General features: G+C 41.8%; 1 protein-coding gene across 4 annotated transcripts in view; it reads left to right on the plus strand.

The window, feature by feature from the left end:
- LRP1B (LDL receptor related protein 1B) overlaps positions 1 to 27953 on the plus strand; it is a 1445580-nt gene that overhangs the window by 1105457 nt on the left and 312170 nt on the right. For all 4 annotated transcript variants that reach the window (XM_083153866.1, XM_083153869.1, XM_083153867.1 and 1 more), the window contains exons 42-43: positions 14476 to 14665; positions 20728 to 20932. In XM_083153866.1, coding sequence (XP_083009992.1) covers positions 14476 to 14665; positions 20728 to 20932 — 395 coding nt within the window. The remainder of the gene's footprint in view (positions 1 to 14475; positions 14666 to 20727; positions 20933 to 27953) is intronic.

Consider the following 27953-nt stretch of genomic DNA (forward strand, 5'->3'; position numbering starts at 1 on the left):
ACCCCTGTTCAGTGCCATGTTGAATCTAAGGTCACATTCTTGTTGTCTAGTCGCATATTGCTATCTCCTACTCTGCATTCATATTCTTATGGTCTGGCCACACAGTTCTGTACATTTACTTCTTGATCCAAACTTGTTGTCTAGCCTCACAGTGCTGTACCCTTGCCTCTGGTCTAGTCCCACATTGATATCTCCTAGTCTAGTGTCACATTCTTTTTGTCTGGCCAAACAGTTCTTCTTTATCTCTTTGCTTTGTGTTCTAACGTAAGAAGGTATTCAATCCCTGACGATATTTCCAAAAGTTGGAAGTATCATCGGTTGTCGCATATACTGTAATAGTTTGAATTGGCATTTGATCTATTCATTGTATTTGAATTTCTTCTGACTTTCAGAAACAATCCAAAAGTCGGAAAAGACGTGGATCAGCGAATCCTGTTTTTAGGCGGAAAGGGCAGCTAAATCTCAAACTCAGCGTCCTTTTCCACTAATGCAGATTTGTCTTTTTTTTAAGAGCTGAATCTGCAGCGGCAAGTCCCAGATGGAAAGTATCGGGATTGAATAGGTGCCGGATGATATTTTCAAGTATCAGAAATATCGGCACCAAGATAGAATCCCCCCCCCCCCCCGCCCCATTGATGTCTATCTCTTTATCTGAGGTTAACAGTCTTGTTGTCTAGTTAACATGAATATATCCTAATATACCAATCATATTTCTTGTCCCACAAAGTCCGGCCTCATAGTCTAATTAAACTGCCTTGTTATCTGGCTACACAGTCCTTTATCCTAGACCTAGTCTATAGTCCCAGTTGCCTGCCTCGTTTTTAGGTCAAACAATAATATACTATCTCCCAGTCTGGTGACATGGTTTTGTCATGTGGTCAAACCGCACAATCTGTTTGCTTAATGTCACAGCATTATTGTCTAGTAGTCATACAGACCTAATCCTTAGGTTTTTTCACCTGCTTTTGGAAACTTCATTTAATTTAAATCAACTGTAGCTTTACAACAGATGAATTGTTAACTGGTCAAATGTTATGTGAGAAAATCAACTATTGTGAAAAAGTAATGTCTTCTAAGTATTGGGATTACATTGTGGTTCCTTCTGGCAGTGATGGATTGTTTCTTCAATAAAATGGTTTTGGAATATGTTCAATTTTAGAATAACTTAATATCATCACATACATTGTGTAATGGAAAAGAAACAGTAATTCTGGTAAAACAGATAAGTCTCATACGGCAAATGTAAATGAATAAGAAGAAGGTTTAATAATCTTATTACTTAAAGCACAAACTGCATAAATAAAATTATCTTTACAATAAAAAAGTTTGAATTTAGCTATGCGATTGATTGATAAATGCCACCTTGTGCCAGCACACCTCCTATAGCAAAAGTTTATGTAGGATAATGCAACAGATACAATACTAAAAATATAAAGAAATGGTAGAGTATACAGGGCTGGCGCCACCACTAGGCAGCTCTAGGCATTTGCCTATGGCGCCGGCCACTGGAGGGCGGCAGTTCGCCCCTCGCATGGAGGTGAGCGTAGGTGCTGGAGCAGGCAGGGGTGTCCGTGTCACTGGGGTACCTGCGGTGCTGTATATAAATCTTGCGGCAGAGTCCCTGCAGTGTATAGGAAATAACTAACGCTATGTGTCGGCGCGGGAAGCGCTGCTGGGTTTGAAAACACTGGTCTCATGCTGAGTGGCTGAGATTCAGCCAATCAGCGTGTGGCCAGTGTTTTCAAAATCAGAAGCGCTTCCCGCGCCGCCGCATAGCCCGGCGGATAGTGCTAGTTATATCTTAATCACTGCAGGGATTAATCCGCCACCAGCTTTATAACACAGTGCCGCAGGTACCCCGCAGCACGGACGGACACCCCTGTGCGCTCCTGTTAGATGCCGGCATGGGCCCCCCTGCCCGCTCCCCAGATGGCACAGCAGGTACCCCCGGGCACTGGGGCGCCCCCACCCCGACTCGCCTTGGGGGCTCGGGTGCCTTGCACCGGCCCTGAGAGTATAGCACATATCAGCCATACTTGCTTCTTCATTGTGTGAATGAAACTATGGACCAGATTCAGAGATTGATGCAATGTCAATGTTAGCAGTGGGGTGATTTTTTGCAACCGTGCATTTGTATAGGACACACTATGCATGTGCCTGGATGGTCTTGTGCAAGTGGCAACAGAGAAGATTTATTCTAAAAGTGAATGACTGGAAGCATTTGTGGAATGTAACCAGATAGTGGCCACTGAAATGCAGACAAGTCATGACCATTTCTGGGTGTGTCACAGAGCTTGCGACTGCAATCGTGTTTCTGGCATTTTAAACATGGTTTTGGCATTTTACTTCCAATGGTCATTGTGTGCTACCATCAGAGGCGTAACTCTGGGAGGGAATGGAGTAACATAGTAACATAGTAATTAAGGTTGAAAAAAGATTGTTAGTCCATCAAGTTTAAACTATTTGACTTGTAACTCCTGACTTGGGTAAGTCATACCATACCATACATAGGATTCCCTTAGTTGCTAAAAATGTATCCGGTTTTGATTGAAATTCATTAATAGCAGTAGCTGTAACCACCCCTACTGGCAATGAGGTCCAGAAATGTACTGTTTTAATGGTGAAGAATCCTCTTCTTAATTTAGTACAATTTTTTTTTTCTTGAGCCTCAGTACTTGCCCACGTATCCTAAGTATAGAGCTGTTAGTGAACAAATCATCTCCCATTTCCATATGATTCCCAATCCTGTATTTGAACATACTAATCATATCACCTCTCAACCTTCTTTTCCAGTGAAAACATATTCAGCCTGGTTAACCTATCTTTGTATTTTAGTGATTCAAGACCTTTCACTAGCTTAGCCGCCTTTCTCTGTATCTGTTCCAATTCATTTACCTCCTTTATATGGAAAAAAAAACACAGTATTTCAAGTGTGGTCTCACCCATGCCTTGTAAAGAGGCACTATCACATTAGAATCCCTTAAATCCAAACATACACACATGCATACATTTAATTATATAAGGTGGTACAGTATGTGTAGGGACACAAATATATATCTTGCCTCTGGGCAACTGGGATGAACTTACACCACTGGCAACCATAGGCTACTCAAAAGGTCCATTATTACCAATATTCATCTGATGTTCGGTCCTCAAAGACCCCCAACAGTGCACATTTTGCAGGTCTCCACACAGAACCACAGGTGAAATAATTAGTTTCACCTTTTAAAATGTCATTAAATAATGAGTGTACCTGAGCACCTTTCAGGGGACCTGGAAAACCTGCACTGTTGGGGTCTCAGTGTAATACAAAGGTGTATCAGAATACTCTAGTTGGAGTCTCAGTACAATCCTGGTGTCTGTGACATTTGCATATTTTATGCAAAGCTGTTGTGTATTGAATTTCTGCAAATTTATTTGCAAACATCTCTTAATCAGGCCTTAATTGTATATTTTCACTGTGTAAAGCGATCTACTGTATGCTTCAGGATGGTTTGTTTAATAGCTGTTGTCATAATCACTACACCTTTGTACAAGCTCTAGCCTTAACAACAAGCATATTTCCATCAACAATAACATTAAACCCACCATCCTAATAATGTATCTCTTACTCATGCTGCCGAAATAGCTCTGACAAATCAAGGACTGGACTACACAAGACCTCTGAAGGTGTCCTGTGGTATCTGGTACCAAGACATTTTCAGCAGATAATGTTTAAGTCCTAAGTCTTCAGGTTTGACATCCATGGTTTGGATTTAAATTTCCAGAACATTCTACAGTTGTTCAATCTGATTGAGATCTGGGGAATATCAGGACCTGGGGTTTCCAGCTGAACATTGGCCAGGTCCTTCTTCACATAGGGGGTTATTCTGGTTGACTCAAGGCAGAAAATTCGCAGCCTGGCGAGTCCACCAAATGCCGGGACAACCCCCTCTCTCAGCACGGGTTCTCCCGCACTGGCTGTGAATGGATGTTTAACATAAACATCCTTTCGCAGGGTAGGGGAACCAACCCCATCATTTGCTGGTTGCCAACCATCGAATGATGGTGAATGCACACGCATATTTAAAGTGGCACTCAGATCACTTAAATATGTACATATTGTATATCACTTCTCATGGCTATCTGCATAGCCCCCGGTGGATCCATTTGTTGCTTAAATTTACTGTGGCTAATTAAATACCCCTTAAATAGCTATAATATATCCTATAGCTTTTTTAAGGAACATTTTCCATGTATAAGCCATTCTTGAGCATCAAATGCTTACTGTTTAAATAATAAAAAATAGCTAACAAATGCTATGAAATACAGCCATTTAAGCACAGGCATGGAACTCAAACTTTGAACTGTTAAGACTAAGTTTTATCAGTTTAAAAATCATGACTGTATGGTAAAAAATTCTGAGACTCTAAAATCAGCATTCGATTGAAATTTGAATAATTTGATCCTCTCTAGCTTCAAGACAACCCACTGTGTAACCATGAGCTCATTCCACATATATATATAACATAATCCTAGTGCACACATATTTTTCATGCTCACGTCCTTCTTTACTTTAGCCATGGCATAGAGTCCTGTGTTGCAGAGATATGCTAGTATAATAGCAAAGCATTAAACTGGATTAATATCTTAAGTATTTGCTGGATAAATAGTTTGTGTTGGATGAGGAAAGACGTACAATCTATCTTTCCTCAACACCTGGAATCAAACCTGCTCTCAAATAACAGAATCTGAAAACATTACAAGAGTTTCCTGCACCCTTAAATACTGGGAATAGAATCTTCATCGTTCCTGCAGGACATTGTCCCTCAGCCAGAGATAAGATTTATGACCCAGACAAAAAGACTATGGGGGAAATTTACTAAACAGAATAAACCTATTTTAGGCGTAATTGTTTGCAAGTATGACTGCCTACACGTATTTTCAGCATTTACTATGCCTATTCATATTCTTATTTATGGCGCATTCATATTCGTATTTATGAATATGAATGTATACATACCTCCCAACTGTCCCACTTATCGTGGGAACGTCCCTGTTTTTTGGAACGTTCCCGCATCCCTCCCGGGGCCAGCTGTGTCCCGAGGCGGGGGGCAGTTGGGAGTCACCCCTGTCACCCTGAATAGAGGCTGTGCACATGTGCACAGCCTCTTTTCCTGCAGCCAGAGGGACTGGAGGCATATGCAGCAGTTCACGGAGCTGCTGGGCATGCCCCTAGAGCGGCGTAAAAGGGGGCATGGCTTCACGAGAGAGCCGGTGGTATAGGCCACGCCCCTTTCCATTAGGCCATGCTCCCAACATTTCCGGTTGGCGCTTGCGACTGTCCCGAGTCCTACAGCATAAAAGTTGGGAGGTATGTATATATGCCATCGGGTAATTACGAATAGGAATCCCCATTCAGTCCAGAACTCTAAACAATAAACAATTGAAGGTTAGCTGTTACACCCCACTCAGTCTCATGGCATTTTGCTTTTGTTTTAATAATTTAATAAACATGTATACAAAGGAGACTGTGCCCAGTTTATCTGCTTTCCTATGTATACAAATATCCAATGTTACATATACTCTACCTAGTATTTGAACTGATCAATATTAGGGGTTAAAGGAAGGTGTTTGTATACAGAAGGAGTGAAGTATGGTGTGCTTATTCCACATTGTCATGCAGATGTCTTTGCTTTTCCTCTTCTTCAGCTCATACAATTAACCTTGTCTGAATAATTTTTCACTTGGTAAAATAACCCAATCCGACAACAGGGAGATTGCTGTGTCAGCTAGTACTACCGTAATGTTATTGTAATAGATAACGGGGACTTTCCGTTAGCCCATCTTAAAAGCTATAAAACATGTAAGAAGATGCCTTTACAATTTGTGCTTAACACTAATTGTGCCATCAGAGCGTTAATTAATTCTTTGTGGTATGACAATACGTCTTAACTAGCAATAAGGTAATCAGTAATTTGTGGCAGAAGTACCTTAAAAGTCAATATTCAGCCATAACAAACAAAACATTTAGAGAGTGAGGAAGTTATTGTCTTCAGAGCCTTTACAGATCATTTCATTCCCTGAAAGAACTTCTTTATGAATGTGCCCAATTGAGAGGAAATCATGTTTTTGCAAATTACACAAAATATCTAACAAATTGCTGTATCTGTACAGAAACACATAATTTCTTGTTGCAGCTTCTGTAGTATGAAATGTACAGGCAGACAGGATCATAATACGTAAGAAATTGGACAGATATACTTACTGTATCTTTGTGACTTTGTCAGCCACTGACATTCTGACATTCATGTATTACCTGTGCCAAGGGATTGGGTTACCCCAATAGTAGGGATTCTGACAGTCATTTGCCAGAAGTTGGAATCCCGACTGCCGGGATTCAGAAAGCAAGACGAGTACAACAAAGCTCATTGCGGTCTCGGTGGCTTGCTGTGCTCACCACTTATTCTATTCTCCCTCTATGGGGGTTGTGGTCCTGCACTAGGGAGAATAGCTCCTGGGTTTTAACAGTCAGTGGAATCTCGACTGTCAGGAAGTCATCTGGCACCCACGGGAATGGGGAGAGGGTTGAGTAGGGTTGTTGGCTGACCAGATCTTATGGTCTGTGGTACTGGTTGGAGCTAGTCAAGTATCCTAGAGGATGTAATCTGGAACCACAGTCATTGCTCCCTTTTTGTCTGGTACCCAAAACACAGAGTTTGGCCAATTAGAGAAACAGAGCAAAGGTCAGACTTCAAGGCAACGACTAACAGGTGGATGCGCACACATCACAAGGGGTAGTGAGGAGAGGGATATTAATTAATAAGTTGTGGGATGATTTCGTGGATCTAAATTGAGGAGGGTATGGAAAATAAAATGCTAGAACAACCCCATAGTGCTGGGTTTCTTCCTTAAAATAAACACATTTAAACCAAAAAATAACATTTCCAGTGACCCCATACAGGATGGGCCCACTGGGAACAATCCCAGATAGATCTATGGCCAGTCTACCCCAAATCTAATATGTGGAAGACCAAATTAGACCTGTATAGCTTGTTTCCATGTAACAGCATCTGATCCTGATAACACAAATAACAGTGGGCAACTGTGTTCACTTTTGGGCTTTTGAAGCAAACACTGGGATCTGTCCAATATGTCCAGCTGCTTTTACTTGTTCAAGTGTTGACCATGTATACTGGCAGAACTGTCAATGGACGACCATTTTTTTTTAGCATTTGTGATATACGTCTTACTGGGCAGCATAGTGCCACACAGGACTGTGGTCTTGGGTTCAATTCCTGCCACAATGTGTTGGAGTTTGTATATTATCTCTGTGGGCATATTTACTGATTTCTGAGTGACTAAAAAAAAACCTTGGCCAGACCTTTTCCCCCTCTGCAAATATATATTTTTTAAGACATAAGGTGCACACATAGTGCACAGCAATTATGTTTTTCACCCGTCCAATCGATTTTTGCGGGGGGTGGACGGCTTTCCATAGCAGGACGCTATGGAAAGCCATCCACCCCATTGCTCATCTGTTGGTTATACCAGCAAATTAGCAAAGGCTGCCGGCAATGATGTCGGAACACACATCAGCACTCACTGTTCATCATTAGATCGTAGACACTGGGTAGTTTTTGAGCTGAAAGCCACTGAAATGGTAAAAGCTGCTTTCAGCTAAAAATCACCCAGTGTGTATGGGCCTTTAGAGCTTTGTCTTCTTCTACACCCCTCTCAAATGGATCTCCGAAATGGACAAGATCGTAGTTTCCACCCATTAGCAGAAGCTCCTTGTGCACTATGCACAGAGAGGATTGAGGGGAACAGCTGCACATGTCCAAGCATAGTAGCTTCAGTGTTAAGTGCCCTCCTCTCATTACCATATTGATAATGAAACAAATACTGTAGCCAACTATTTCCAAATGCAGTCCTGGGTTAATTGACGTGGGACATTTTGGGTACTACAGTACAAATGTCCCTTATAATTGTTGGGCATTTTATTCACATAATTATTCAAATAATATGCAGAAGCAGCCTTTGCTGATTACAATGAATGCCTAAATTCTGTGTGCCACCACTGCTCTATCTAGGAAAACACTGTAGCATAGCATTTATAGAAAAACACTAGAACGCTGCTTGTGCATCCTTTTCGCATCATTTTGTGAATCAGATGCATTTTAACGGAACAAGTTCCACAAAAAGATACTCGGTACTGCCAAGTCACACCATGGCTGTTTTAATGTGCAGAGGGGTCAGATGCATGTAGACACATCTGTATTGTTATATGAAAAAAGTTAAAATCCAAATAAGGAAACACAAAACATTGGGCATTGTCAGGGCCGGACTGGCTATCTGGAACTTCTCGCAAATGCCAGAAGGGCTGATGGCTTGTGGGCCAGAAATCCCCCTTGATAGGTCATTACTGTCACAGCGATAGTGACAGTGACTGCTGCAGCCAGGATTGGAGCTGTGTGCCTGCCACTGCTCCTTGGCAAGTTCCCCTCATCTGCATTATTTGTCACAGCAGGCAGTGCTGGGGAGCTGCAGGCACCCAGCAGCAGCAGTTGCGGGGGGAGGGTGTGCTGGAAGCCATTGCACCAAATCACTTGTTCACCCGAGGTGCCAGAAATCCTAGTTTCGGCCCTGGTAGTGTGGGGGTAATGTGCAACTTCTGTTACTGTAGTGTAGTCCAGTGTGTAGGGGGATGTAGTGTTGCACGTAGTGCAATTTAGCATGTAGTGTATAGTGCATATATTTGGAAACCCCCCCCCCAGAGAAATCCTGCGTTTGCCCCTGCGGTGTGCAGAATTTTGCGTAATGGGCATTACAGTGTGCGGCATATTGTGTAATGGGCATTACGGTGTGTGGCATAATGTGTAATGGGCATACTTGTGTTCTATAATGTGTAATGGGCAGTGTAAAGAATATTTTTTTGTGATGCCACGCCTCCTTTCCGTGAGGCCACACCCCCGTTTCCACGCAAGGGTCCCGCCTGCTGCGGGTGGGCCTGTGTGCTCAAAATGCCAGGCCCGATTTCTGGTCCCAGTCCGGCCCTGGGCACCGTTGTCCTCCATAGCCCATAAAAGTATCCCTCGAAACCATTTTAAAATGTTTTCAACTATATATTAACAAATTAAATACTTGAGACAGAACAATTATCATGGAATCAAAACTGTAACTGCCTTAAACCATAAAAGTAATTCCACTGATAAAAAGTTTTTCTTTGTATATAACCACCAGCAAAAGTTAGTAGTATCTTCTATTGATAAGTTCTCTTTGTTCCAAGTTCCCGTGTAAAAGTGTTTCATCTTCTACTAGCACTTTCTCTTTTGTCATTATGCCAAACGAAATTCTTTTTCTAAAATCATTTATAACAAAGGATCAGAAGTGTGTTCTTCAATTATTGATTTGTTGCATGTCTATTCTAGGGGAAAGTCAGATGAAGATCAGAATGAATATATTTATAGCTTGCATCTCTACTTTAGGATGTAATCCATCTTCGTTAAATTCAGTAAAAGTGATAGATGGTATTTGGCAGTGTAATGATGTGATTGCTCTTGCATTGCCTCTGTAAATCATAAGATATTGTCTTGTGTTGTGTAGATATTTAATCAGCTGTTTTAGACCCCATTACTGATGTAACTGGAGATGTCAGAGCAGGTGAATAGCCTGTGTTTATTAAGTACATTTGCATTCATTTATATAATACTAGGCCGCTTTGGCTCTGATTAAATTAATGTGCTTCTATTTAATAGTTGATCATTTTCTAGTGTTTAATGCAGAGTGGCCTTTATTTGTTTACCTAAGGGCTAAACTACTGTATGCTAGAGATTTTCGGTCCCTTGATTGCAGGTGAATTATTGTTAACCAGTGAATTAACACTTTACAGAAGCATACGCATAAGCATTTTTGCACCATAAATAGGGTATGTGCAAGAAGTCATTAACCCCTTGAGTCTTGGGTTTTGCTGGGGCAGGACAAACCTACCAGGGCAGGTTTGTCCTGCCCCAGCAAAACCCACCACAGGAAGTTGGAAGCCCCCTCCCTCACCTCTGATCCGGATTTAGTACCCCGGAGCTTCCCTGCCATCGCCATCCCTGCTGCCTTAGCCGCCTGTCACATTCAGCAGCGGCAGGCTGGGGGATGTCCGCGTCGGCTCAGGAGGACTCGGGTGCCTGAGCGCTCCTGAATCCCCCCCGTGCCGCGCTGACCATACCCGAGCCTGTCGCCGATGTCACTGTAAAATGAGTGACGGCTGGGTCGGGGGAGCTCCGGCGTACCGATCGCCGGAGCAAAGGTGATGGGGGGGACTGGGGGGACTGCAAGGTTGTGACGGGGGGTGGGCTCTAGAGGTGCTGCGCCAGTGGTGCACACCTGGACACCACTGTCGTGCACCTATTGTATATTAGTGGTATACCCTGACATTTTCGGGGACAGCCCGCTGCAGCAGCGCAGCTGAGCCCTGAAAATGTCTGGGCATACCACTCAAGGGGTTAATGTGAGAGCCACACTAGGGGGGTTATTCTGGTTCACTCTTTCTGGCAAATTCCTTCTTAGATGGACAAAACCATGTGCACTGCAGGTGGGGTAGATGTTACTTGTGCAGAGAGAGAGAATTAGATTTGGGTTTTACTTCAAAGTGAGATCTATATTGCAGTGTAAAAATAAAGCAGTCAGTATTTTCCCTGCACAGAAACAAAATAACTCACCCAAATCTAATTCTCTCTGCACATTTACATCTGCCCCCCCCCCCCCGCAGTGCACATGGTTTTGTCCATCTAAGAAGGAATTTGCCAGAAGGAGTGAACCAGAATAACCCCCAGGTCCTGGTAATGAATGCAATACATTTATATGAAGTTGGTACCTTCTCCTTGGCTGTTGCCCTCTTCCCAGTAATATTTGGGATGCTGGTGCATGTGCACAAGAGAGAATATACTGGCATAGTGGCAGAGTCTTTGCTTTTAATGTAGGGGTGCCATTTCCCCAAATATGTAACTGGCAATACGGCACCAACCTTAAGTATAAGTATACTTGGGAGGAGTGACAATGAACCTTCTGGTCCCCATGGGTGCTGCTAGTCATCCGATGGTGAGTGAGAGATCTGATGTTGCGTCCTACCTAGGATGCAGTTTGTATCACTACTGCAGCAGGAGGCTTCTGCATGTGATAGAAACTGCCTGCTGCATCACCATACAGAGCCATCACTGCTGCTTTCAAGGAAGCGACAACAATTGCTACTCCATCTACATCTGAATCAGGCCAACAGTGTGGAAGCAGTTAAAGCCCACTTGCATTCAACTCTGCATCAAAACCATTAATCTCAGGCATAAAAAAGGGTTATAGCTGATGGGGCAAGAAGATGCATTGTTGGTCTTGTTTTATTTGCTCCAATACTTAAAAGGTTTTACTGACAGCTATAGCAGTACTATTCAAGGTGATCTCTATCTTTGGGGAAAACTATTTATTAAATATTGTGGCGTTCGCATCCTGTGTCCTGTTGCATCACTGAATGGAGATAAAAGATCAAAAACATTTTTTTTAATTCTAATAATATAGATTTTTTTAATTAAATGCAATTTAAACATTCTGTATTCATTTTAATATTTTTTGACTTTTTTATTATTAGTATGTTATTATTATTTCCATTGTAACCCAGATCATTGTTAAAAGCTGGCATTTTAGAAATGCATAGGCTTAAACCTATGCTTTATTATTAAGTAATGAATAATTGTGAAACCACCTTAAAAGTGCAAATTTTTCGCAGGCCCCAGGGGCAATATAGTAGTACAATATCACAGCACATAAATACACATACAATGCATAGAAAAAGAACTAAAAACACTTTAGTTTGACAAATACAGGTAAGAACATGGATCAAAAACCAAATCAGTTTTGATATAACAAACATGTTGACAGCATTACAAGTGCTCATGTAAACATGTCCTTAATGCACAAGCAGGGTAGGACTGGCCCACAGGATTACAGGGGCAACCCCAAGTGGGCCAGACTGACATTGGGCCCTCCCCCTCTTCTAGGGATCAGGTTCCAGACTATGCACCTGAATTATATTTTATACAAAGAGTGGTAGTCGCAGGTCCTATGATAATTGACCACCTCAGTAACCATATGGTTTCACAGAATGGCTATGGAAACTTATACACTGGCACCATGATTTCTGATTACCTCAGACACTTTGCAAATAAATCCTTAGTGCGAGCAACATTGCAAAGGTACTTTGGCGCATGTGTAGTTGGACTGTGGCTTATGCGTAGTCGCATTGAAATTACTGAACTCTGAGAATATCTGCATATCATCCAAATCTGATTCAAGCATTTAGGGGGGTATTCCATCCCTACAGTCCTAAACCATGGCCCGTTTTCGGGCCCGTTCGCCTGTTTATTGGCAGGTGGGATTCAATGTCTCACCTACTGATGAGACAGCCATGGATTGTCCAGATACGGCCGTGATCTCGACAATCCATTGCCATTCTTGGCAAAACAGGCCCGACAGCTTTTAAAGTTGGGTCTGTTCTGATGAGATGCCTCTTCAATGCTGTTGGGAAAGGCAGCATATAATAGGTGCCCGCTGCTATTTCCGACGGGGGAAATAGCAGCCGGCTGTCTTTCCTGACAGCATTATAAAGGCATCTCATCAGAACAGGCCCGACTTTAAACTGTCGGGATTGAATACTCTTATAATATTTACAATCACCTATAACACAGAACTGGAACTCATACACATACAAATTTCATGTTCACCTATAGAATATTAGCTTTATCTTGTGCTAATGCTTTTCACATTTATCTAGACAAACTCAGACCTAGTTTCCATTGTATTACAGCATGAAATAATATACAGCTAGAATGTAACGTAACATCTGTTTCTTCTCAGTGGTAGCGCCGATGGTTTGTTGCTGACTTGGCATGGAAGTATCAGCCGATGAAAAGCTGTCAAAGTCATTGTATAGGAAAGGTTTAGGAAGTGTCAGGGATAATGAATCTGTACTTCGCACATACATTCAGGTCATGGACTTTTTCATAAAGTTATAAGCTATTGAAATGAAGGTCACTTACTTTATAGATATGCTCTCAGAATGTGTGCTAAAATAACAATGTCTGGGTTAAGTGTTGCCCTCCCATGTCACATTAATAAATGCCAGATATTTTCCTTTATTTTTGGCAACTAAAATGCCATTTAGGAAATCTTCCAGTTTGAGTCAATAAATGCCTTCTAATATCAAGAAAGGTCACAGTTCATAGGAATTGCTTTACTACCCCATTTTAAATGCTAGTAGCACATGTTTCTTAGGAATACAAATAGACTATAATATAGTTTTCAATATTTGTGAATTACTATTTTACCCAGTGTAACTGATCTAAGGCATCTTATTGTTACTTTAAATAACAAAATTCAATGGCTGTTCAATACGTAAGTTACTGTAAGAAGACCTCCCATGTGTGTACTGTTCTCTATGTCATTCCATTTCCCCTCACGACCATTAGACAGTGGGCGAGATGCAGCCATGTCAAAAAAAGAAGGTCAAACGTCAAAAAACTTTTGGAGGTTTGGCCGCAGCCCCCATATGCACCAATCCTGGAATGTGGTACATTCCGGGGCATGGATGCTATGGGCAATGCAATTTTAAAATCCTCATTTCCCATAGAAGCCTATGGGCTTTTATTTCACTTCCCGTGCTATGAGGGATCCTACCAGATCCCTCCCAGCATCCCTGGTGGCGCACGTCACTCGACGCATGCACAGATAGGACTGCAGGTGCAGAACCCGAAAGTCCTGTCATTGCAAAGGATGGATCTTACCGCAAGAGCCATCCTTTGCAGAATTCTTCATGCATACGGCATTAGTAAACACTGGTATGCATGTGGAGGCATGCAATGCTTGCTGCATTGATAAAATGGGATGGTAAAAATAGCAATACAAATCCTCATCTATTCAATTAGCATCAGCACATGTATACTGTATATGAATAAATAATAATAATGATTATATAAAGGGAGGATGTCCATGGTACCTATAATTTGGTAAACAAGTGTATAGGTGTGTGCTATTAACTTGCAATAGTGTACCAATGAGATGTGGGTAAGAAATGCAACTGTGCATTTTGAGATAAAGATATATATTTTTCCGGTACTTATGTAATATCTGGGCTCCTGTTTTTCTTATGAGACCGCGTCCCCTCGCGGGGCTCGCTGCGCTCGCCATGCTTCGGGCACGGTGGCTCGCTGCTCTCGCCACACTATATAAAATCAACTCCATGCGTAGTTGGATAGTAGGGGTATGAAAAAATGGGGTGCATTTAATATGGGAGCCCAGATAATACATAAGTACCATTTTTCCTTTGTTAACTTCTTCAAGAATCGCAATGTTAATTTCATATAAAATATTTGTGCTAATTAAACATGGTTAAACAACTATCTTCAGGTTTTCTAACAGCATGAGATAATCTAATTTTTTTCTGCGGTGCTTTCCTGACAGATGTGGGCTCTGTGGAAGGTCTGGCTTATCATCGAGCCTGGGATACACTTTACTGGACAAGCTCCACCACCTCATCCATCACGCGCCATACAGTAGACCAGAGTCGGAGAGGGGCCTTCAACAGGGAAGCTGTTATCACCATGTCTGAAGATGACCACCCTCATGTTTTAGCGCTTGACGAATGCCAAAAGTATGTACATTCTTCTAAATCCTCCATAATTTATGTCTTAGAATTTACATTTAAGTACTTTATACAGTATACAAACAGCTGTTTCTCCAGACACACAAGCAATTTAAAAGATATTTACATTTAACCTTTTCCTTGTGAACATGGATTTATCACAAAGGGGTCTACTTAGTAAACAAGATAAAGGCTTTTCTCTGGCATTTTTACTGAGGAAAGCATTTAATTTCATTTGTCACCATTTAGAAGAAAGAAACGTGTCAAATTACAGATTTCTCTGCCTTTGGTCTAATAGCATCGCTGTAGCCTCCTACTGAAATGGGGGGGGGGCCTCAGTACAATCTGTACTTAATAAAAATGAGAGGAGCAACGCTCTGTAATAGAAATTGCTATCTCAGCATAATTTTATTTGTGTCCTCAGGGAAGATTAGCAGGAAGGAATATAGCATTCATTTCCTGCTTATACATATGCTGCATTGCACCTCCCTCCTCAAATGCAATAAATGGCATTGGTCTCTGTTATATCCTCAACAGGATAGAATTCTGCTGCTAAGTCTGCACCCCCCCCCCACCCCCCCAGCAGTCTTATACCCTGGTCAGCTTCACACGCGCAATTCTGCAAAGCAGTCTGATACCTGGTCAACTTCACATCCATCCTCCCCCACAGCAGTCTGATGCCCTGGTCATCTTTACTCCCACTCTTCCCCATGGCAGTCTGATACCCTGGTCAGCTTTACACTCGTACTCTTCCACTCCCACTCTCTATTTATCATCTAACATGCAAGGACAGTGGCTCAGATAGGAGCTTGTCCCTGCAATATGTAAAAAGTAAAGTGATCACAAATGTAAACATTTTACTTTCAGATATGGACCTTCCAATCCTACTGCATATTTACACACAGAGATCACTATAGATAAAAAAAATAATAATAATATCATCCAAAAATGGTGTTTTCTATCAGGGAAATGTTCTACAACAGGGGTAGCCAAACTATTTTGCTCTGAGACCCCATCAGACAACAAAAATAATTACAGGACCCCAGCTTTTGCTTTTCATACATTTTGCTCTGAGTAAATAAGGTGACATCATGGTAGTGAATTTTGAATCAGAGCTGGGTCATCTACTCTGCACACAAGGCTCTTTCCATTGGTCCATTAAGTACTGAGTGGCTTTGTGTTTGGGGTGTTATATTAACAAATTAATAATGGAAAGAGAGTCGAAATATGAGTAGTGCCTAAGGCCCCATGTGGAATTAATGATGCTCTGCTTTTCTTTAAGAGGCATTTTCTTATATATATATATATATATATATATATATATATATATATATATATAAGCAGTGTGGGAGGTTGGCGGCACTCTCAGGTTTTTTGCAAAAAAAGACACAACACCTGAACACCTGTTGTATGCAGTCTTAACGTTTCAATTCACTATTGGAATTTTCATCAGAAGGCTTCTGATGAAAATTCCAATAGTGAATTGAAACGTTAAGACTGCATACAACAGGTGTTGTGTCTTTTTTTGCAAAAACCTGAGAGTGCCGCCAACCTCCCACACTGCTTATCTAATCGTACCCAGGAAGGCACCCGGGACTGAAACTTATCACTGTAGGAGTGGAGTGCCGACCAAACCCCTATTACCTTATATATATATATATATATATATATATATATATATATATATATATATATATATATATAGACGTCCAGGCGGCGGCACTCTCCAAATAACGTACAGGATAGCAGGGATCACTCAACGTTTCGAACTTTATTTGTTCTTCATCAGGAAGTAATAAAACAGTGAACAATAAACAGTATTTATACATACCACCAAACTCAATACACCAAATCACAGACTCCGGTTTTCCCGCCGCTGCCGCCGGCATAGTGACGTCAGCGCGTCAGGCGCACACAGTGCGCGTCATCACGCTGTCTCACTTAGCCACGATACACGCTCAAGGAAGCCTGCATCGCCATGGAGACAACTAGACAAAGCAAAAGCTCCGAGATCATGATCACGGGCAACTGACAGCCCAGTGATCACTCTCAGAGAATCACTGTCACGTTGTCATACATGACTGCGCTAGGCTGCTCGAGTATTATACACACATAACATATAAATTCAAAAGAAATAAAAAAACAGACAATTTAAAACCAAGCCTAAGACAATACAGATGACTAATATGGATAATAGCTAATCAAACAATTTTGATCATTCTTGCGGTGATCACTAATGTCACTAATGGAGGAAAATCAGCAAAGAGGTAAGATGCAGGCACTAGGAGACCAATGACATCAAGAAACACATAAGGAAAAAATGAATATTAAAGGTGGAATACATAAAGCACAACAATTATAGGAAACAATGAAGGCCCCTAAACTCATTAAGGCCTTTGGGGGCCAAAGTATTAGGTCATTGTATCCACCTAGCTTCAAATTTTAAAAGGTTCAATGATCGATTACCACCCCGTAGAGATGATGGTACGTGATCGATTATCATGTAGCGGAGCTGTCAGTTGCCCTGGATCTCGGAGCTTTTGCTTTGTTTAGTTGTCTCCATGGCGATGCAGGCTTCCCTGAGCGTGTATCGCGGCTAAGTGAACCAGCGTGATGACGCGCACTGTGTTCGCCTGACGCACTGACATCACTATGCCGGCGGCAGCGGCGGGAAAACTGGAGTCTGTGATTTGGTGTATTGAGTTTGATGATATGTATAAATACTGTTTATTGTTCACTGTTTTATTACTTCCTGATGAAGAACAAATAAAGTTTGAAATGTTGAGTGATCCATGCTATCCTGTACGTTATTTGGAGAGTGCCGCCGCCTGGTCGTCTTTGTATATCCCCGAGGGGACTTGGATGGCACCCACACATTGATATAAGTTGAGAATGTGCTGCTCTACCATGCTGGTATATATATATATATATATATATATATATATATATATATATATATATATATATATATATATATATATATATATATATATATACTGTACACAAAGTTATTTTTTCTTGGTGACGGTTCCAAAGACCATAGCAAAGATGCAGTGCTGCATTTATTGTATTTTGTAAAACAAAATAGGAGTCACCCTAATATTTATAAAAATAATAATAACAATAATTTTGTTCACGTAAAGTTATGCAAAAAGGTCACTTTAACTCCCCTAAAAACTGTACATTGCTTCTATATCCCTAATATGTATTTCAAATAAATGTTTTTTCAAAAAAGTTTTTTTTTTTTTTCTCCAAAATGTAGGCTTCCATGTAACTCACCAATCTCATTTGCAACTATTTTATCTATACATTAATATAGTTTCTTCTTTTCATTTTAAACTACCTCTAACCACATCAGCTCCACCATTCTACTGTGATTGCTTTCCTTGTTTAAGATGAGTAAAACTTGAATTAAAATTAAACTGCAGCAATGGGTGGAAGACCATGCAGCAATGGGTGGAAGAAATGAAGGGGAGTGACCCTTGACGGCACACTCCATCAATATATTTAGGGGGTTATTCTAACTGGTTTGCTCCTCCACACGTTTCCATGTTTTTTTGCACAATCTTGGCCAAAATGATTGGCTTACCTACCACATCCAGGCAAACTCATTATAAAGCAAGTCCCTCACATCTTAGCGGTTCAAGTCAAGGGCATGGGATATGCCCAAGTCTCCCAATCAAACAACCCAAGGCACCAAACTAGGGAAAGATGGCAAGTGAAGTAGTGTCAGATAAATGAGAGCAGCTACTCTATATATTAGAAATTTTAAAGGGATGAAAATGTGTAAAAACCTACCTGGAGCAGCCCAATAAATGGGTTCCTTTGTTGTATAGTTTACAGACAATATTTATATTTGTTAAAACAATATATAACAGCAATCCTCCTAATGGATGTATATAAACTAGCTAGATCTACAGTTCAGTAGAATACTTCATGCATATAGACAACTATGTTTAATAACTATAAAATTATAGATGTAGTAGAAAATACTAGGGAATATCTCCAGTGACTCTCGGTTGCGTCACCTCTAAGGGTTTTCCAGTAACCACATCAGCTCTTTTGTATTATTAGCTCAAAGCCTAATGGCCCATCATCACTTCCTTCATGTATAGAGGATGCATGTATTTGTCAAAGACTAATCATGTCAGCCTGCTCAACCAAAACAGTACTTCATTTAGTCTAATGTTATTTTTGACAGTAAAATAAATGTCACATTTAAGGGCCATTCATTATTTAATGTACAGTGTGCCGTATACTCATGAGGGCAAATCCAATTTGCAACTTCTTAGAGAGCATAACATAAAAAAACAACAGTTTGTTCTCAATGTAATTGCATTATTAAAGTGGACCTAAATGGTGGCAGCCATATTGTTGTGTACCGTATAAGCATCAATTTGTGAAATAAAAGAGGGTCAAAGTTTGACGGATATGCGGGATACTGAACACATAGACATTTTTTTAAAGAGGCAATCATTTACAAGGCATGTTTTTTTGTCTTGTAAATGATTTCCACTTTAATTAAAGGAACAGAATTTGACTGGCAACCCACACCTCTGGCAAACGCATAACATTTCGCCGAATGAGTCAATCCTTTAGGCTTGATAGGCTGCAATCTCTGGTATGCTGGTTTAGCCCACTTCCATTCAATTCAAATGACAATTACACTTTTGCATTTTGCTAGTAATGTATTTTCTTCTTTATAAAGGGTAAATGGCTGCATTCTATATAAATATGTTTTTTTTTTTAAGATTCAATGTCCAAATGTATTTTTATAACTACAGTGCATCTCAATAATAATGAACAAAATAAAGCAAAATGTTGCAGTAATATGTACAGAGTATTATAGAACCCTTTTTTTGTCAATAGACCATTAAATTTGCTGGTATGAGCGATAGTGAGAGAAACAGTGACTTGTCTATTATCACAAAGAGCTGGCAAAAGTATTCAAACTGATCGCCAACAGTAATTATAGAGACTGCACTTAACCACTGAGCTACATTATTTTGTCTGCCCAAATTCACAGCAGCGGATTTTAGTTGTGGGTAGCACAACTCAAGATATCTTCAGAATTTTAATGCAAATGGAAAAATACAATTTGTAATGTTAATGTATTTTTTATGCATGTGGGAACGAGCTACGAATAAAACATACCAAATGGCTGTGTAGTAATCTCCATTCTTACAGTCTAAATGCAACTAAAACATCTTTTCCTTTCTTCACCATTTATTTGACATAAAAACTTTGATAAAAATCCCTAAACTACAACAACAACAACAGCACCAGTTATAAGAAAGTAATAAAAATCATTTTGCAATAAAAGCTCTTCAAATGCAGTTTCCAGTTTCAGTTTAAGTGCTAGCTGGCAGATTGAAACAAAGTTTGTATATGAAACAATATTTGTCATAATTTATTATCTGTAAAGTATAAGAATTGTTGAGCTAGTTCCAATTTCTATGCACTGCCGAATGTAAAAATGTGTGTATCTATTATTAATTTCCTTGGTGAATAGAAACTTCTTTAGATTTACATTCACTGCCACCTACCCTGCACTATTTTAATCAAGCATATGGTCCCAATACATCTATGAGGCAATTACCTGACCCTGCTGGTAAACGCAGATCAGCGGCCATCGATGATCATCGATCAGTCAGGAAATCAGGGAAATTATCCATGTTAAAATTGCCCAATTTGCCAATCCCAACTTTTTGGGGTATATGGATTTTTAAACATGTTTAATATCCCCAAACCCTGACATGGCTGCCAGGGGATCATGGCATTACCCCATTACATTGAAGTTGTATGGGGGCCATTAATTTTGGAATTGAGTTTGGCCAGTGGTCCAGAGGATATGTTTTCTACACTAAATAACCTTGGTCTTAGATCATTGTTATACTTTGTCTAGTCAGACTTCATTTCAGGATACGTTTGGTAGAATGGTGCTCTGTTTGCGTATAAGAATTTTTTTTTGTTATCTTTAATCATTTAAAGTGATTCTAGTATATTATGACAGGTTGTTGTTTTTTTTACAAATAATGCAAATAAAATTGCTCTGTCTATCTCCTGTCCAGTTTGATGTTTTGGACTAACTGGAATGAGCAACACCCAAGTATCATGAGGTCCACGCTCTCTGGAAGAAATGCCCAGGTGATTGTGAGCACAGACATAGTTACACCGAACGGTCTGACCATTGATCATACGGCAGAGAAACTGTACTATTCTGATGGCAGCTTGGGGAAGATCGAACGATGCGAATATGATGGATCACACAGATACGTAAGTAAAACAATAAACATAAACCATAATATACCCTCAGATACAGATAATATTATCCCAAGGTTTAGCAAAATGCGTTCAGAGTTAGTCATTTGTATTACCCTGAAATCTCACTTTGGGAAAGTATTGAATGTATCTGTAAATGTGATTTGTCCCAATTGTGTACTTTACTGTACATTTTACTTTAGATTATTGTCACATACTGTAGTTTCTTGCATTGGAGTATAACTCTTAACTGATTTTGCTGTTGCGCTGCTGGAAAACGGTTGGAATGAAAATGAGTATTAGTTAACAGATGCCACATGTATGTGGACTGCATCCATAAATTGCCCGGAGGCCATTAAGCAATATGCACATCTCTAGCATGATGAGTAACGAGAACATGATATCCACCACTCCACAAAATGCAATGCGAGACAACTTATACCAATATTCATGCGTATGTGCTTCTCCCACGTTAGAACTGTTGGGAGGTGTGCTTGACAGGTCTTCACCAATTTGTGATTAGTTAAGCACCTGTATATATTATATGTAATTACATAATACACAAGTAGGAAATCCTCTAAATAAATAACTGTATGAACATTGAGTTCTGACGTCATAGTGAGCACCAGAAAAAATTGTGTGTAGGAATAATGCATGCCCTCAATTATTCAAAATAATAGAAGTCACCTTGGATTTCTGCCACCTTTAAATAAAGCTGTGGTTATCACAGAGCTCTGAGATATAGTCTAATATCTATATCATTTACATTAGGTAGTGGATTATACCAGATTTGTTTTATAGCTTAGAGGTGCATTAAAAAAAGTAAATTTATTTTTCAATCACTTACCATCATATGCTTTATTTTGTAATGGGTACTTATATGTTAGTTGGGCGCCCACTAAGCTATTTGCTTAGTTTTCCGCGTCCCCTCACGGGCCACGCTACGCTCGCCACACTTTGGGCTCGGTGGCTCGCTGCACTATATAAAATCAACTCCATACCGACATGGATAGTGGAGGTATGAGCGTACTATCTATATTGGGCGAAGATACATAATATTCAATGTGAATGTAATTTCTCTAAATTTCTATTCTATATAAAATTGAATTTAATGTAATTTCTATTTTAACACCTTTTTGGGAAATTCTTAATCTGTAGTATACGTTTGTTTTTTACACAATTTTAAGTATACGTGAAATTAAATATGGGAATATTCAGATGTGATTGAGTACATAATTAGCGTGATTACCTCATTCTAGGGGCGAAATGTAATAGGGGTCGACTTTTTAGACATGTACGATTTTTGTTAAAAACATCTGAAATCGCACGTTTTCAAAAAAACGCACATGTAATAGGGTGCGATTTGCGGTAAAAAAAATCACACTTTTTGCCGTGAAATCGCACATTTTGAAGTGGCGATTTTTAGTCACACTTCAATTCGCATCCAGATGTTTTCCCATTATAAAGTATACAAATCACACATGTAATAGGGTGCGAGTTTTGGAAAAACGTTACCAAAAATCGCCCAAAAATTAGACCAGGTTCTGACTGACGAATTTGACAGAACCATGCACAGATCATTGTGATCTGTGCATGGTTCTGTCCATAAAAGGGTTAAATCCCCCCCAAAAAAACAGGAAAAAAACAGCTTGGGGTCCACCCTCCTGAGCATAACCAGCCACGCGCCCCCCCCCCCCACCCTCCATACATTAATCAGTTTTGCCGGAGGACCCGCGGGCAGCCTCTCCCCCCCCCCCCCAGCCTGGACCGGCCACAGTGCATAGATGAGCAGTTTTTGCAATCGCTTTAACAGCCTGGACCGGCTGGACACTCACCGCAGAACAGGAGCAGCCGGCTATCTGCAGCACTCTGTCCCGGTGATAGCAGACGCTGGAGGTATGACAGGGGGGGGGGGGGGCGATGGGGGAGAGAGGCTGCAGGGGGTCCCTACAGTGTATGTTATATCAGTGGCGGGGTCCCTGCAGCGTATGGGAACTAGTAGCTGCAGGGACCCTGCCACTGATATAACATACACTGTAGGGACCCCCTGCCTCCAGTGCGACTATTCCCCTCGCTGCGCTGCCCAGGGGGGAGGGGGGGCGGTAGGAATCCTGTTTCAGATCCGTTTTGACACCAAAAAAACGGGTCTGAAACGGGTAGGACCCTGCTTTTTTACTGTTTCCAAAAACCGTTTTTTTGGAAACGGTAAAATCACTTTGCACCTTTCAGACTGCACAGATTACCGTTTCAAAACGGTTAAAAATCGGCAAAATAATATTTTTTTTTGTGCGGTCTGAAAGGGGCATAATTGTACAAACGTATATGTGTCTTTTATAATGGGGACTTGACTAGGCACACGTGTGAGGTAGATGCATAAAATAGGTGTACTTTTAGTATATTGTGTTGCAATAGAAAGGCTCTACTGTTTAGCATGTTCAATACTCCAGTGTTAGACCATATAGACCCATTCTTATGTGTCATACCTCCCCATCTTAATCTAACTTTAAATACACTATTCTGATGATTGTTATGCACTATATTTATCCATCTCCACCATTTCATCTTTGTGGATCAAAATTTTCATCTGGAATTTGATAAGTGATCCTACTTATTTGTTGTGCACCTCAGGAGACTGCTTCTTCTGGCGCTCTTTTTTTGTGTTGGAGCTGGAAGTTGCAATAACTTTTATAAGTGGCTTTTCCCTCAGCCAACCCCCACCCCCTTAGTGCAGGCATTTGATAGTAGTGAACAAAAAAGGTTATTTGAATCAATTTGTAATGAAGATTTAATAAATATCTAGTCCTAGCAGACATTTACTTTCAAATTACTGCTCTGGTTTGCAGTAGTTCACACCGGAATTACTGGTGCTATAAGTTATAAGGCGACATATTTGTGTATCTTACCCTTTGCTAAGGAATATTGCATTTTATTCCTATTGCATTTCTTGGCCTTACATCTTTGCCATTTCTGTTACTTAATGGGTCATTCTTTTTCGTACCTGGCTAAAGAAGCAATTTTGGGTTGCCTTGGGTAACTTTCTTATTAAGACTGCAAGGTTGTTTGAATGCTCAAGGTTTATTACACATGTACAATGTATTATTTGACAGCCTCCTAACACTGCACAAATGAACCACTGTGGCACATAAAAAAAGCCATCATTCTGAGCTATTGTTCAGTATTTTTTTTATTGGCCATTCGTATAACAAATAGTTTCTGATACTACATTGTGGTTAGTTCCCTCTTAGCTGTAGATATAAATAAAGAAAAGTGTTAATATGATTGTATATCTTCGGTATACAAACATTTTGACAAAGAACAAATATGTAGAGCTAAATGAACAGATGTTTCCCTTAATAAGTCAGAATATTGCAAGTTTGTACAGCTAGTAAAAAGAAACAAGGATCTTATGGGCCTGATTACGGGTGGAGCAAAGCAAAAAAAAAAAACAAGATACTGTACAAACAAGGCAAAACCATGTTGCACTGCAGGTAGGGCAGATATAAAGCTTGCACACAGGGCCGGTGCAAGCCTCCCCCCCAGGCAAATCCTCCGCCCAATGCCCCCCCTGTGCGCTCCGGAGGGGGGAGGCGATGCTGTGGTGGGCACCCGCGCTCCGGGGGGGGGGGGTGTTTGCGGGAGATACAGCAGCGGGCGCCCGCACTCCGGGGGGGGGGGGTGTGTGTGCTGCCGCAGCCCCCCGCATCCTGTGGGGAGGGCAGCATTGATTCACAGGCGGGATGGGGGGAGAGGGAAGCCCTCTGTCTTACCTGCTCCCCGCTCCCAGCTTTCTATGGTACCTCTCCTTGGCGGCTCATTACCGCCCTCCAGTGCAAGCAGGGCCGGCGCCACCACTAGGCTGGACTAGGCATTTGTGTAGGGCGCCGGCCCTGCTTGCACATAGATATATATCTGATAGGCATGTGTCCAAAAACTCAAAACTAAATTGCAGTGTAAATATGAGACTGTCTAGCATTTGTGGGTTACATGCAAAAGAAACCAGTATTAACCTGCATGCAAAAGCAAAAAATGTATTTGCACCCCTTGCAACTCGGTTTGTCCATTGCACATGTATTGTCCCCACCTGAGTATCACACCCTGTATGTGCTAATATAGTTAGTTTTTTATATTGAATTGTTTTGCACATGAGTATCACACCCTTCTTATGCAGATGTTATTGTGGCATTCCTCTTTAATCTTGTTAGCAAAATATTCACAAAACATAACATTCACCTGACTTTACACCATTTTTTTCTAGAAATACATCTTGGAAAATTGTTCTCCAAAAAGTCAGCATACTGTATATAACAAAATGTGCCGGGTTTTTAGGAAAAAACTTCCCATAAATAGGAGGTACAGTAATAATATAAGTCGGTGGTCCCCAAACTATGGGCCTTATTGTACAGATGGAGCGCCTCTCGCTATTGCTCCGGGATCGCCAGAATCTGTCCGCTGGCGACCGCCGGCGGAGAGGCGCGTCTCAGTTTCCCAGTCGGCGGGGGGACGGGAACCCTGTCCGTCTCCACTTCAGGGAGACGGACAGGGTTAGGGGGGGGGTGCGGCAAGGCGGCAGGGACCCCGGGCGACCCTCGGCGAGGCGGCGGGGACCCGGGGGGAGCCCCGTTGTAAGGGGACGCGTGCGCATCTTGTGCGCGCGCGTCCCCTTACGGCGGCTGGCGGGGGATGGCGGCTGGCGAATCTTCCGCCATCCCCTGCAAAGATGGCACGAGCTCCATCTGTAGTTCACTCTTCTTAGATGGACAAAACCATGTGCACTGCAGGGGGGCAGCTGTAAACTGTGCAGAGAGAATTAGATTTGGGTGAGATATTTTGTTTATGTGCAGGAAAAATACTGACTGTTTTTTTTTTACACTGCAATATAGATCTCACTTTGAAGTAAAACCCCAACCAGATCTCATTCTATCTGCACATGTTACATCTGCCCCACCTGCAGTGCACACTGTTATGTCCATCTAAGAAGGATTTTGTAAGAAAGAGTGAACTAGAATCAATTCCAATTATGTATGGTCAATGTGATACAAACAAATGCTTGTGTCTTCCACAAACAATATGTGGACAAACATAGACACATCTTGTCCCTCACAACATAGTTGCATACCTCCGATTACCGCGGGAATGTCCTGGTTTTCGGGGACATTCCCTCATCCCTCCTGCGGCCGGCAGTGTCCCACGGCGAGGGGGTGGATGTTGGGAGTCCCCCTGTCGGCTGCTGAGTAGCGGGGAATAAATGCTGTGCGCACGCACAGAGTCTATTCCCGCAGCCAGGGGGCTGGGGGCATGGCTAGAGGCTCACAGAGCCTCTGGGTCATGCCCCCATAGGGTCAAAATGGGGGCGTGGCCTCATGGGAGAGCCGTGAGTATAAGCCACGCCCATTTAATTAGGCCACACCCCCAGCATTTTCATCGCGCATCCCCCTGTCCCTCCTTCATCGCTGCTCAAGTTGGAAGGTATGTAGTTGTATTTTAGGATGACATACACACATTTTACTTAATTTTACTTAAACTTAATATTGTTTTCTAAATTTCTCGATAAAAAACTTTTGGCCAAGAGGTGCTGTGAAAAAAATTCTGATGTTTTTGGGCACCGTGATTCAAAAAGTTTGGAAACCACAGATATAACTGTGAAGCCCGCGAAGGGACGCGTTTACCTGTGAAGGTATCCGCGTCCCCTCGCGGGGCTCGCTGCGCTCGCCACGCTTCGGGCTCGGTGGCTCGCTGCGCTCGCCACACTATTCTATTCTCAACTCAACGCCGACGTGGATAGTGGGGGTATGAAAAGGTCGTAGGACGTGTACCGCCGCCCCTCGCGGGCTCGCTGCGCTCGCCACGCTTCGGGTTCACGTTTATAGTGGGGGGGTGGCGTGGGGGTGCATTTTACATTGTAAGCACCCATTTGGGTGCTCAAAAGCACCCTTTAGTGTGCTTATACGATTTTTGGTCGTAAAGGGGCTCAAAATCGCGTTGCATCGCATCGTATGCCATCGGGTGCATGGCATGCGTTGCGATGCGATCTGTTCGTCGTACGACGGACATCGGGGGCGCCGCCAAAATACACAAGTACCTAATACCCACAGTAGCGCCGAATACACATAATGCAAACAATAGCGATGCTTGGGCATAATGGCCAAAGTAGCACAGCTTTCACATAATGCCCAGAACAGCGCTGCTTACTCATAATGCCCAGAGTAACGCCCCTTACGGATAATGACCAGACTAGTATTTCTTACATAAAATGTACACAGCAGTGGCACTTATGCATAATGCCCAGAGTAGCCCCCCTATACATACAAAATATGGAAGCATAAAATCATCGGTACTTGTTTCCTAACAGGGCGCCCAGTTTTCCTTTGTACACTACCGTAGTGAAATTGCATCGCATCGAATGGGCCGTTTTAGTGCCGTGCGATGCAATGTGATTTTTTAAATGTAATTTATTCACTGCTCTGTTGGCCCCAGGGGATCGCATCACATCGCACCTCCCGCAAAATCGGGTGCGATGCCATGCCATTAGCTATACATTTGTATGACACACAAGGAGGTTTTAGTTACCCTCACTATCCACGCCACCCCGAAGTGTGGCGAGCGCAGCGGAACGCGTCCTCCCGACCTTTTCATACCCCCACTATCCACGTCGGTGTGGAGTTGATTTTATATAGTGTGGCGAGCGCAGCCACCAAGCCCGAAGCATGGCGAGGGGATGCGGAATACATGTAAAGTAATCCGCGTCCCATTGCGGGGCACGCTTCGGGCTCAGTGGCTCACTGCGCTCGCCACAATATATAAAATCAACTCCACGCCAACGTGGTTAGTGGGGGTATGAAAAGGTCGGGAGGATGCGTTCCGCTGCGCTCGCCATGCTTTGGGGTGGAGTGGATAGTAGCACTGCTTACACATAATGCCCAGTGTAACGCCCCTTACGGATAATGACCAGACTAGTATTTCTTACATAAAATGTACACAGCAGTGGCACTTATGCATAATGACCAGAGTAGCCCCCCTATACATACAAAATATGGAA

This window comes from Crinia signifera, chromosome 7, assembly GCF_055691185.1.
Source record: "Crinia signifera chromosome 7, ASM5569118v1, whole genome shotgun sequence".
NCBI classification, from domain to species: Eukaryota; Metazoa; Chordata; class Amphibia; order Anura; family Myobatrachidae; genus Crinia; species Crinia signifera.